Source organism: Myotis davidii, unplaced genomic scaffold (genome assembly GCF_000327345.1).
Source record: "Myotis davidii unplaced genomic scaffold, ASM32734v1 scaffold693, whole genome shotgun sequence".
Classification (NCBI taxonomy): Eukaryota; Metazoa; Chordata; class Mammalia; order Chiroptera; family Vespertilionidae; genus Myotis; species Myotis davidii.
Genome location: NW_006284939.1, coordinates 393,248 through 404,577, shown reverse-complemented (window position 1 = coordinate 404,577; position 11,330 = coordinate 393,248). Strand labels below are relative to the sequence as shown.

General features: G+C 52.3%; 1 protein-coding gene across 1 annotated transcript in view; it reads left to right on the top strand.

Moving 5' to 3' along the window:
• Positions 1-11,330, top strand: part of POLN (polymerase (DNA directed) nu) — an 84,769-nt gene that overhangs the window by 38,927 nt on the left and 34,512 nt on the right. Inside the window, exons 11-14 of the mRNA XM_015558420.1 lie at positions 454-549; positions 5,677-5,733; positions 6,737-6,790; positions 7,649-7,714. Of these exons, the coding sequence (XP_015413906.1) occupies positions 454-549; positions 5,677-5,733; positions 6,737-6,790; positions 7,649-7,714 (273 nt within the window). The remainder of the gene's footprint in view (positions 1-453; positions 550-5,676; positions 5,734-6,736; positions 6,791-7,648; positions 7,715-11,330) is intronic.

The window sequence follows — 11,330 nt, the reverse complement described above, 5'->3', positions numbered from 1 at the left end:
AGAGTTTTTCTGAGAAATCAATCCCCTGCTTCCCCCATTCTCAGCCATGTGAATTCTGTGGGATTGACCCCAGCCCCGGTTCACAGGATGGCATTTTCTTGCCATAGAGCGGGGCACATTCTAGAGCAGCGGTTCTCAACCTGTGGGTCGCAAACAATGTAAGACCATCCTGCATCTCAGATATTTACATGACGATTCATAGCAGTAGCAACATGACAGTTATGAAGTAGCAACGAGAATAATTTTATGGTTGGGTCACAACACGAGGAACTGTACTTAAAGGGCCAGAAGGTTGAGAACCACTGCTCTAGAGCCGTTAAGCCCAAGAAAGGTAGCAAATCAGACTCCCGGCGTTCTGCGCCCGTGTCGCGGCTGCTCTGACCGGGGCTGCGGCCTGTCGTGCGATGCTGGCCCCGCACACCGGCCCTCACTGCGTGTCGTCTTCTGTTGAAGATCCTCTTTGGCAAGCTGAAGCTGCACCTGCTGAGCCCCACGGAGACGCTTCCCAAGACGGGGCTGCGAGGCCACCTGTCCACATCCGAAGCCGTGGTAAGGCTCAAAACCACCCCCTTCTTCCGAAACAAGGCATGTCTGCGCCCCGTGGGCTCACTCCCAGCCCGCCCGCTGCCTGTGGCGGGACGGCCAGCACCAGGCCCAGCAGGAGGTGGTGGTCACGCTCCCGCCCAAGGGTGTTGCCTTCAAGTTACGAACCCAGGAGCAGGGGCAGTGGGGCCAGTTTCCAGAGCAAACCATTGGCTTGATTCCCCCGCAGGACAGTCGGTCGATGTTTGCTCTGAAAACCAAGTTCTTGGCCCAGGCCAGCCCCTGTTTCCCTGCCGACACCCCCACCAGAGGGTCCACTTGTGGGCATGGAACCTAGACTGACACGACCTCATCACCCAGAGGGCACAGCGTGCAGAGGGCTCGCCCTGGTGCTGTACGCCCTGGGGGTCCGGACAAGTGTGTAATGGCATTATCCATCCTCACACTCACACAGCGGTGTCATGCCCTGGAGGTCCTCTGTGCTCCGCCTGTTCCTCCCTCCAGCCCCTGATCCGTTCACTGTCCCCATCGTGTCGTCTTCCTGAGACTGTCTTATACCTGGGATCACACAGTGTGGGGCCTTCTCAGATGGTCTGTCACTTAGTCACGGGCACTGAAGGTTCCTCCACGTCTGTTCCTGGCTCGATCGCTCATTTCTCTTCAGTCTGAGTACTCTTCCTTGTCTGGGTGTAGCAGCTGCTTTTTCCCATCGTCTACGGAGGGACATCTTGGCTGCCTCCAGCTTTTGGCACTAAAGCTTTTAAACATCGGTGTGCAGGGTTTTGTGTGGACATAAGTTTCCACCTCCTTTGGGTAAATACCAGGGAGTGGGGTGACTGGATTGTATGGCAAGAGTTCGTTTAGTTTTGTAAGAAACCCTCACTGTCCTCCAAAGTCACAGCACCATCTCCTACTGAGCAGCACAGTGCGGTCCTGCGGCCCGTCCCGCCGGCACTGGCACGGGTCTGAGAGGCCCACGGTGCGTCGTGTCGCTGGTGGAGCACGAGGAGGCTCCTGATGGGCTGTCGCTGTGTGTGGGGACCCATGTCTCCACAGTCTGCGTGATGGCCATGAGGATGGGGCCGAGCAGTGCATTTTCAGAGCGTTTTCAGGACAGAAAGAAACATCTATGAGTGTGAGCAAAAGTCAGGAATGTGGGGTGACCCCTGGCTTCCTTAGTTCTGCACCTGAGCAGAGATGGCCACCACTCGGGAGACTGGGAGGGGAGCAGTTTTAGGTGGTGGTGGGGGCATGGAGTAAAGGGCCCCGTGTTGGACATGTTAAGACAGACGTGTTCATGAGCCATTGGCACAGAGTTGCCGCACCACAGCTGGGGCTGTGAGGAAAAGTCTGCGCTAGAGACACGTGCGCGGAGGCAGTCAGCCGATCTGGATTGACGTCGCCGGTCCTCCTGCCGCACAGGAGCTTTGCAGAAACCCCTGTCCCGGCCACGACCAAGCCGTGGAGTCGGAGCCTGCGGCAGGCGGCCGGTCACGAAGCGCTCCTGACGCTAAGCAGCAGCATTGATAACCAGGGACCTGCGCTCAGAAATGCCCGTGAGGCCCTGACCAGTGTGGCTCAGTGGATGGAGCGTCGGCCTGCAGACCGAAGGGTCTCAGGTTCCATTCCGGTCAAGGGCATGCACCTTGGTTATGGGCACATACCCAGTGGGGGGCGTGCAGGAGGCAGCTGATCGATGTTTCTCTCATCGATGTTTCTAACTCTCTATCCCTCTCCCTTCCTCTCTGTAAAAAATCAATAAAATATTAAAAAAAAAAAAAGAAAGAAATGCCCGTGAGGAGCGGGAGAGAGGAGGTGCCCACAGGTGGCCGCAGGGAGAGGGGATGAGAAGAGTGTGGGGCCAGGAGCCAGCGGAGTGTTTGATGGAGCCCGCAGAGCAGCAGGCGCTGTGGCCTCTGCCCAGATCACTGACCAACTCCGGTCCGGCGTTATCCAGGTTAGGAGATCAAACACTTCATTCTTTTCGGAGTTCTCGGGGCCTCTTCTCGATGCGCAGGCCACTGTGCTCAGAAAGCTCTCTTGTTTTTGCCAGCCTGGTGTCCTGCTCCCCTGCCTTCCGTGGGTGCAGCCTCGAGGTCAAAGGGCAGAACGCGAGCTCCTGGGTCGGAGCCAGGAGCGTCATTGGATCTGAGATCGTGCTTGGCTACCTGGCCCGGCTTGGGCAAGAGCTGGGCCGAATTTGCTCAGGGACCTGCTTGCCCCTATGGGCGGGAGTAAGAAAAGGACCAAGAAGGGAAGGGAATGCCCTGTGGTCACATGGGGTTGCCACAGGGCACAGAGGCCTAGCCCCCCTGCCTGGGGCTGGGGCTTCATGTGCGCTCAGGAACCACTTTTGATACTGCCTTTCGTCCAGTCGGGGTGCTGACTGGGAGTCCCACCCACTCCGCCCCTCCACCCTTCCAGTGGTGTCTGCCATCTCTGCTGCAGTTGTGCCTGAAGGAGCATGCCCCCGCTGCTGCAGGGCTCCTCCACGCCCCCTGGCCTCCTAAGAGTTCAGCTCATCAAGCGGATTAAAGTCTTTCTGTTCCCCGCCCCCAAAAAAAAGAAAAAAAAAGAAAGAAAGAAAGCTCTCTTGTGAGTCAGGCATCAGGGCGAGGAGAGCGAGTCGATGGGAAGCAGTGTTTTTGGCTGAGTATTTTCATCTCCCCGAGGAGCAGCTTTTCTAAGAAAAGGGCAGCTGGGAGATACTGAGTCGGGACCCTCCCCGGCAGTGCCAGCTCTCGGGCCGGGACTGTTCATGTCCCCGCCCTCAGTCTTCCTGCAGACACACACTTCCAGGCCACACTACGACAGAGTCAGCACCAGTCCCCAGACTAGTTCACAAATTCAAAATGATCCTCATGAAGCCTGGGCAGGCGGTTTTTGTAGAAATCGGCAAGCTGATTCCCGGATTTAAAGAAAAATGCAAAAACTAAGAACCGAGGTAATCTTGGAAGATAGAGCACTATTGGAAGATTGAGTCTGTTGGATGCAAGACTAACCACATAGCAATGGAAATTGCCAGGATTTAATTTGTGATCCGTACAGGGTGGTGTCGATTCAAGGGTAAACGAACAGACCGCGGGCGGGCGGGTGGAGAAGCCCCAAGCAGGCGCCCCTGGGCGTGTGAACCCCTGACCTCGGAAGCTGCGCTGCAAAGCCCTGAGCAGGAGGTAGCCAGTAAATGATCAGGCCCAGTGCCTCTGGGCCCTGCTTCACATCCTCCACGGGAGGAAATGCCAAGTGAAGGTGCACCCACAGGTGCAAGGAACAGCAGTGAAGGCTGTGGAGATACCATGGAGAATATCGTCAAGACCTGATGTAGGAGACATTCTAGACAGGACACAAATGCATGACCGTAAAGACGGAGGTCGACACATTGGACGACAGTGGAATGAAGGCCCTCTGTTCAGGAAGAGACGCCACTAACCAAGAGGAAGGGAGAGCCTCACAGAAGGCGCTTCCAGTTCATAGGAAAGAGCCCGTCCAGGCAGCGGGTGCCCACAGTCCAGGAGGAACAGGCACCGCGGTTTCCCCGTGGGCCGAGGCCACGCACAGGACCCTGGCAGAAGAGGTGCAGTCAGTAAACACCGCGTGCTGTTCGGCCGTCTCAGTCACCGGGGCATACGCACCAGCAGCCCAGTGAGACGTCGCTCACGTCACCAGGACAGCGGGGATGAGGACAGGGCAACACGTGTTACCCGAGATGCGGGCATGGGCTCCCGGGTGTGATGAACTGCTGGACGGTCCCCGCTGCAGGTGGCCCCGCGCCCGGCGCCCTCAGGCCTCCTCACATGTGCATCCAACAGCTGCACGTCGTTCCCAACACTGCACCGTATGCCCACCGCGGCCTGATGTGGGAAAACCACATACCCATCCGTGGTGGAGGGAGAAGTCGTTGACCTGCGTTCAAACAATCAGCATTACACGTTCACGGCATAGTCTTCCCACGGCAGCATGGTGAGCCGTAAGCCATCACGCTGACCACAGAAGCCGCACACACAGAGAACCTGCCCTGCCCTGAACTGACACAAAGTTCAAAAGCTGGGAACAGTGGCCTGGAGGGTAGAGGCCAGGCTGGTGGGGGCAGGGGCCTGAGTGTTCCCTCTGGGCGAGCCCAGGTGTGTTCACTTTGTGATACTTCAACAAATCGTGTTCTTATGAGCTTGGACTCTGCTGTATATTTTTGACTTTTTATATTTTGACTTTTTTAAATTAATTTGAAAATCCTTAATCATATTCCGATGTTACCTCCCTGACTTCGTGCCCAGCCCCCTGCGATTCAGGTGTTGGGTGTTCCTGAACGATCAAGTTACACGTTTGTAGGCATTTCCCCAGTTTTCTCTGCCATGAGGAAGAATCGCTGATTGGCTGCCTCCTGTACACCCTCACTGGGCATGGAGCCCGCAACCCAGGCATATGCCTTCGACTGGAATCGAACCCGGGACCCTTCAGTCCGCAGGCTGACACTCCATCCACTGAGCCACACCAGCCAGGGCTGCCATGTGATATTTTTAACCCAGGTTCGATTCCGGTCAAGGGCATGTACCTGGGTTGCGGGCACATCCCCAGTGGGAGATGTGCAGGAGGCAGCTGATCGATGTTTCTCATCTATGTTTCTGGCTCTCTATCTCTCTCCCTTCCTCTCTGTAAAAAAAAATCAATAAAATATATTTTTTAAAAAATCGATTTTTAGAGAGAGGAAGGGAGAGAGAGAGAATGAGAGGGACATTGATGTGAGAAGCATCAATCCGTTGCCTCCCGTTCGCAGCTGGACCAGGATAGACCAGATTTGTGCCCAGACCCGGAGTCACCGTCGCCTTTTGGTGCCAGGACGACACTCCAGGCAGCTGAGCCACACTCGCCATGTGGTGTCTTAGGCGCCCTGGCTGTGGAGTCGCTCATCGAAACCTCGTCCCGCTCTCGCGAAATGCCCTAGGCGCCACAAGGACAGATTTGTCAGGGATGGAGGCCAGGGCGCCTGCTGAGCTGAGTTGCTTATGCATCTTCATTTTGGAAAATATGCTCAATGGAGACCATTTTCTTTAGGGCTTTCTCTGGCTGAAAATAAGTGTCTGGAATGTTAAGCTTCCATGAATGACTCTGTTAATAATATTCACTCTCATTTTTCAGTTAACTGCTCTGCAAGCCCTCCACCCATTACCCAAGGTCATTTTGGAATACAGGCAGGTAAGTTAATTTTTCAGTAAGTTGGTGACGAAGGGGAAGCTTCTGGCACCGGCTCTGTTGATGGAAATCCAGTCGCTGAGGCACCCCGACGAGGCCCTGAAGGGAATGGAGTCGTTCAAGTTGACCCGTGTTGGCACGGCTCGCTGGCACCCTGACGTGGTGTCACCCCACCTACAGTCAGCCCCTCTCAGCATTGAGGGCCTGGCGAACACTCAGAAGGAAGGAGTTGGTGTGTCTGTGACGGTGTGACGTGCCCTCCGTCAGTACCGTGTGTGGAAGCCGCCTCCGTGCCCGGGGCAGACCCGGTGCGTGGCTCCGCGCCGCGTTTTACGTCTGCGTTCACTTTCACTGGTCACTGACACGCCCCTCCCTTCCAGCTGCCCTGGTTCTCTGCTCCTGCACCTGCCAGCAGTTCTGTTGTCCTTGAACCACATGTAGCACTCACATTGCTAGTACCATCCGGTTTTTTTGTGACATTTTTAATAGATTTTTATTGATTTCAGAGAGGAAGAGAGAGAGAGAGAGAGAAACATCAATGATGAGAGAGAATCATTGGTCGGTGGCCCCCTGCACACCCCTGGCCCATAGTTCGATGCTCAACCACTGAACCACGCCCACCAGGCAGTACCATCGGTTTTTTACTTACTGAGCCCATGGCCTGCTCTCTGCCAGGACTGGGCAGCTGCTAGAGAGCAGGGGGTCACAACTGCCCTTGTCCTTGAAGTAATGGAAGGACTGAAGGAGGACTGAGAGGGCACCACGGGGCACAGGGTGACGGGCAGGAGCGCACCTGATCCTCATCACTTTCCTGTGAGAGCATGGCTCTAGAATAACAAATACCTATAGAAAGGGGGGTGACCCCTTCTCAGCAGGTCGCTGTGGTTTAATTCTGGCCACAAGGCCACTCTGGGGTCCTGGGTCGTCTTGGTGACACGCGGCGCTGGCGCTCGCTCCTGTTGAACGACTTCAACAAAGAAGGTGGCGCTTCTTGTCTCTGTAACAGGTTCACAAGATCAAGTCGACCTTTGTGGACGGGCTGCTCGCCTGCGTTAAAGAGGTACCGGGGCTGGAGCGTGAGGAATGTGGGTGCCTGTGAGTTCAGACGGTGTGGAGGCTCTTAGAGTTGGGTTGATGGTGAAATCCTATATAATAAAAGGCTAATATGCAAATTGACCGAACAAAGGAATGACTGGTTGCTATGATGTGCACTGACCACCAGGGGGAAGATGCTCAATACAGGAGCTGCCCCCTAGTGGTCAGTGTGCCAGGAGCCGGGCTCATGGCTGGCGAGCGCAGTGGCGGTGGTGGGAGCCTCTCCTGCCTCCGTGGCAGCGCTAAGAATGTCCAACTGTGAGAAGAGAAGGTGCAGGCTGGACTGAGGGACACCACGACCACCACCACCACCACCACCACCCCCCTGCACAAATTTCATGCACTGGGCCTCTAGTAGTCTAATAAACTGGAGTGTGAGCCGCGATTGTGCTGGGACTCAGGCCTCTTTAGGAGGCACCGTTCCCAGGAGTGGGGCCCAGGAGGCCCGGCTGCCAACCCCACACCCTCCCACGTGTGGCTGCAGCTCCCTTCGTGGTCTGCACTCAGTATGTCCTGTCACTCATCTGAGGCCACACAGCTTGTGCGGGATGCACAGCCTCCCTCGGGCCCGCCTTGAGCCCCTCGGCCCTCTCCCCACGCACAGGGTTCTTAAGTAACTCGGAGACCCGCAGTCCTGCTGCAGTTTCCCAGGGGTGAGGGGACATCTTGACCACAGTCGGCAGCTTCTGACCCCAGGAGTCGGGCGGGGTAGGGCCTCTGGAGGAACAGGGGGTGCTGTCTGCAGGGGAGGCGCCGAAGGGCGCAGCGCGCGCTCGACTTCACGTGGCATGGCCAGGGCTCACCCCGATTCCTTCTGGTAAAGGGCGCCATCTCCTCCACGTGGAACCAGACGGGGACAGTGACCGGAAGGCTCTCCGCCAAGCACCCGGTAGGTTAGCTCCTTGCCGGACACCAGTTTCTGTTTCTAAGAGGGGCCCCCAGGATGACAGAGTGGTTGTGTTTACCGCACCCCCATACGCTTAGAGCGGATTTTCTTCTGTTTATTCACTCAGCTGTTTATTTAGCACCTACTATGTGTTGGGAACGTAGTGGGGGACAAGGCATGTGGTCGTTCGGTCGTGAAGTGTTGAGCTAGTGAGAGGCTCTCCTACCCAGAGAGTCATTCTCTCGGACACGGACACCCCGTCCCACCCCTTCGTTTTCAGGTTTGTACTGACCAGGTGGCTCCCGGTTCCCAGGACCTGGCTGCAGTGGCTGATGCGCTGAGGCCCCGCCCACCTTGTGGTGCGAGGCTGCCTCTGAGGATTTGGGATGCAGGCTTAGTAGCACGGAAAGCAATTCGCTGTTTAAATGGCTTTATGTTTGTGAATTACAGACAGCTCGTTACTGATTTCTCATTACAGGAAGTTCCTTAGGCACAGAAAAGAATGTAGAAAACCCTAACGAATGCCCCTTGTGTTCCAGCCGCAGAGTTAGCTGTGCTGCCATTTGGTGTCTGTCCTTCCAGAATCTTTGCTGAGCACATGTATTTATAAAATGCAACTTTTCTACAAAAACAAAACTATGCTTTGCCCTCGCCAGCTTGGCTCAGTGGATAGAACATCAGCCTGAGGACCAAAGGGCCCGGGTTAGATTCCGGTCAAGGGCACGTACCTGGGTTGCAGGCTCCTCCCCAGCCCAGGCCCTGGTTGGGGCTCGTGCAGGAGGCAACCCATTGATATTTCTCTCATATCAATGTTTCTCTCTGTCTTTCCCCCTCTCTTCCACTTGCTCTAAAAATAATAATAATAAAAAAAATAAAACTATGTTTTTATTTTATGCCTTTTCATTTTATTTAAGAAGTCTTGATATTATATACCAATATTTACCTGGATCTATATTTAAATTTAAATAATTGAATTATTTAAGAATATATCAATTAAATATGTGAGTTATTTCAATATACACTATAACATGACTGGGTGGCTCAGTGGTTGAGCATTGACCTATGAACCAGGAGGTCATGGTTCGATTCCCGGTCAGGGCACATGCCCAGTTGTGGGCTCGATCCTGGTGTAGGGCGTTCAGGAGGCGGCCGATCCATGATTCTCTCTCATCATTGGTGTTTCTCCCTCCCTCCCTCCCTCTCTGAAACCAATAGAATAAATAAATATGCCAGATAGAATGTGTCCACATGCGTATATGTTCATGGTGAAGAAGCTCAAGTGAGTGAGGGTTTACAAAGTGGAGAGCGTGAGCCCTTCCCTCCTTCCCTTCGTCGTGCACGTGTCTGTCCCACGGGTCCCTCGGTGCCCGGTCTGGACTGCACCTGCCAGGCCAGCACCTGGGGCAGGGCAGGCCGACCCTGGGTGCTGCCGGGGCGGTGGCTGTGGGTGCAGGACGCCCTCTGAGGACCTCGAGCCCATTCTTGAAGGGACTTGCTTTGGACATCCCACTTCAGAGAGCTCTCCTGAGTCTTTATTCCGCGGACTGAGACCAGCGCTAGCTCTGGTACTGACGCTAACGCTAATTCTCACTCTCCCGCGACCTCCTCTGGCAGGGGCTGCGTCCGTCTGCCCTTCAGGCAGCCTCTTGGCCTGCTAAGCCCGCGCACCCTGTCTCAGTGGATGCCACATCTCACCGAGGAGTCACCCCGGAATTCTCGGGAAAGCTGACTTTTTGGTACTATTATAAATTGTTTCCGTCCCACGTGTTCATTGCTGCTATATAGGTATGCAATTGATTTTTTAATGTTTCTGTTGTTTTTAACTATATTTTTATTGATTTGGGGGAGGGAGAGAGAGATGGAAACATCAATGTTGATCATTGATTGGCTGCCTCCTTCCTGCACGCCCCCCATGGGGATCAAGCCTGCCACCCAGGTATGTGCCCTGACGGAGAATTGAACTAGGGACCTTTTGATTCCTGGGTGGATGCTCAACCACTGAGCCACACTGGCTGGGCTACAATTGATTTTTATATTTTGATTTTGCATCCTGCAACCTTAGTTCTAATAACTTTTTTGCCGATCCTGTCTGTTTTTCTATATAGATTATCATTTCATATATAAAGAAAGCTTTAGTTCTTCCTTTCCAATATGGATTCCTTTTATTTCTATTTCTTGCCTGATTGTACTAACCAGAACACTAGAATAGTGTGGTGAGAGCAGGCCTCTCGTCTTGGTGCTGATTGGAGGAAAACACTCGGTTTCATTGGTGAGAATGCTGCAGCAGGTTTTACAGGAGCACCTAACCACTGTCAGGACGTTCTCTTCAACTAACGATTGGCTGAGTTTTTATCTAGAAATTGGATTTTGTAAAAAAAAAAAATTGCATCTATTAAGATGATCATGTGGATTTTCTTCTTAAATTTGTTAATATAATGGATTTCACCAATAGATTTTCAAATGTTAAACCAACCCTGCATTCCTGGACTAAAGCTCATTTGGTCTTGATGTATGTATTGTGTGTGTGTGTGTGTGTATTGTGTGTGTGTGTGTGTTGTGTGTGTGTGTATGTATATAATATCATATATATCATATAAATGTTTATATATATAATTGGATTAGATTTGGTAAAAATTTTGTTTAGAATCTTTGCATCTGTTTTTTTAAAATATACTTTTATTGATTTCTGAGAGGAAGGGAGATAGAGAGATAGAAACATCAATGATGAGAGAGAATCATTGATCGGTTGCCTCCTGCAGGTCCCCCATGGGGATCGAGCCTGAAACCTGGAAACCTGGGCATGTGCCCTTGACTGGAATTGAACCTGGGACCCTTCAGTCCGCGGGCTGGTGCTCTATCCACTTAGCCAAACCAGCCAGGGCTCTTTGTATCTGTTTTAATGATGGATATCTTGGAGTAGTTTTCTTTTATTGTGTTGTTGTCTGGTCTTGGTACCAGGATAATGCTAACCTCAAATAATGAATTGAAAGTATTTCCTCCTCTTCAAGTTTCTGGAAGAATTCGTATAGAATTATTTTTTCCCCTCCTTATTAAAAGAATTCATTATTGAAGCCATCCGAGCCCGGAAGTTTCTTTATGGGAAACTATTTAATCACAAATTAAATTTCTTCAATAGAGATAGGGCTAATCAGGTTACCTATTTCTTCTTGAAAGAATTTGATAGTTTGTGTCCTTTAAGAAATTTATCCATTTCATCTAAAGTGTTAATTTATGGGTATAAAGTGGTTCGTAGCATTCCTTCATTCCCACATGTGTAGTGAGGTCGCCTCTCATTCCTGACACGGGTAATTTTGGTCTTCCCACGTTCCCCCATGATCAGGTTTTGGTTTCGTTGACTTTCTCTCCACTTTTTGTTTTTATTGATTTATGCTTTGATGTTTATCATTTCCTTTCTTCTGCTTACTTTGGGTTTAATTTGCTCTCCCTTTTATAGTTTCTTAAGGTAGAAACTGAATTTATTGATTTGAAGCCTTTTTTATATACAGCCACTCAGTGCAATGAACTTGTCCCCACGTACTTCTTTCTGGCATTCAGTAAATGCTGCATGTTGTATTTTCATTTGCATTCAGTTCAAAAAACAAGTGCCCTACAGGCAGCT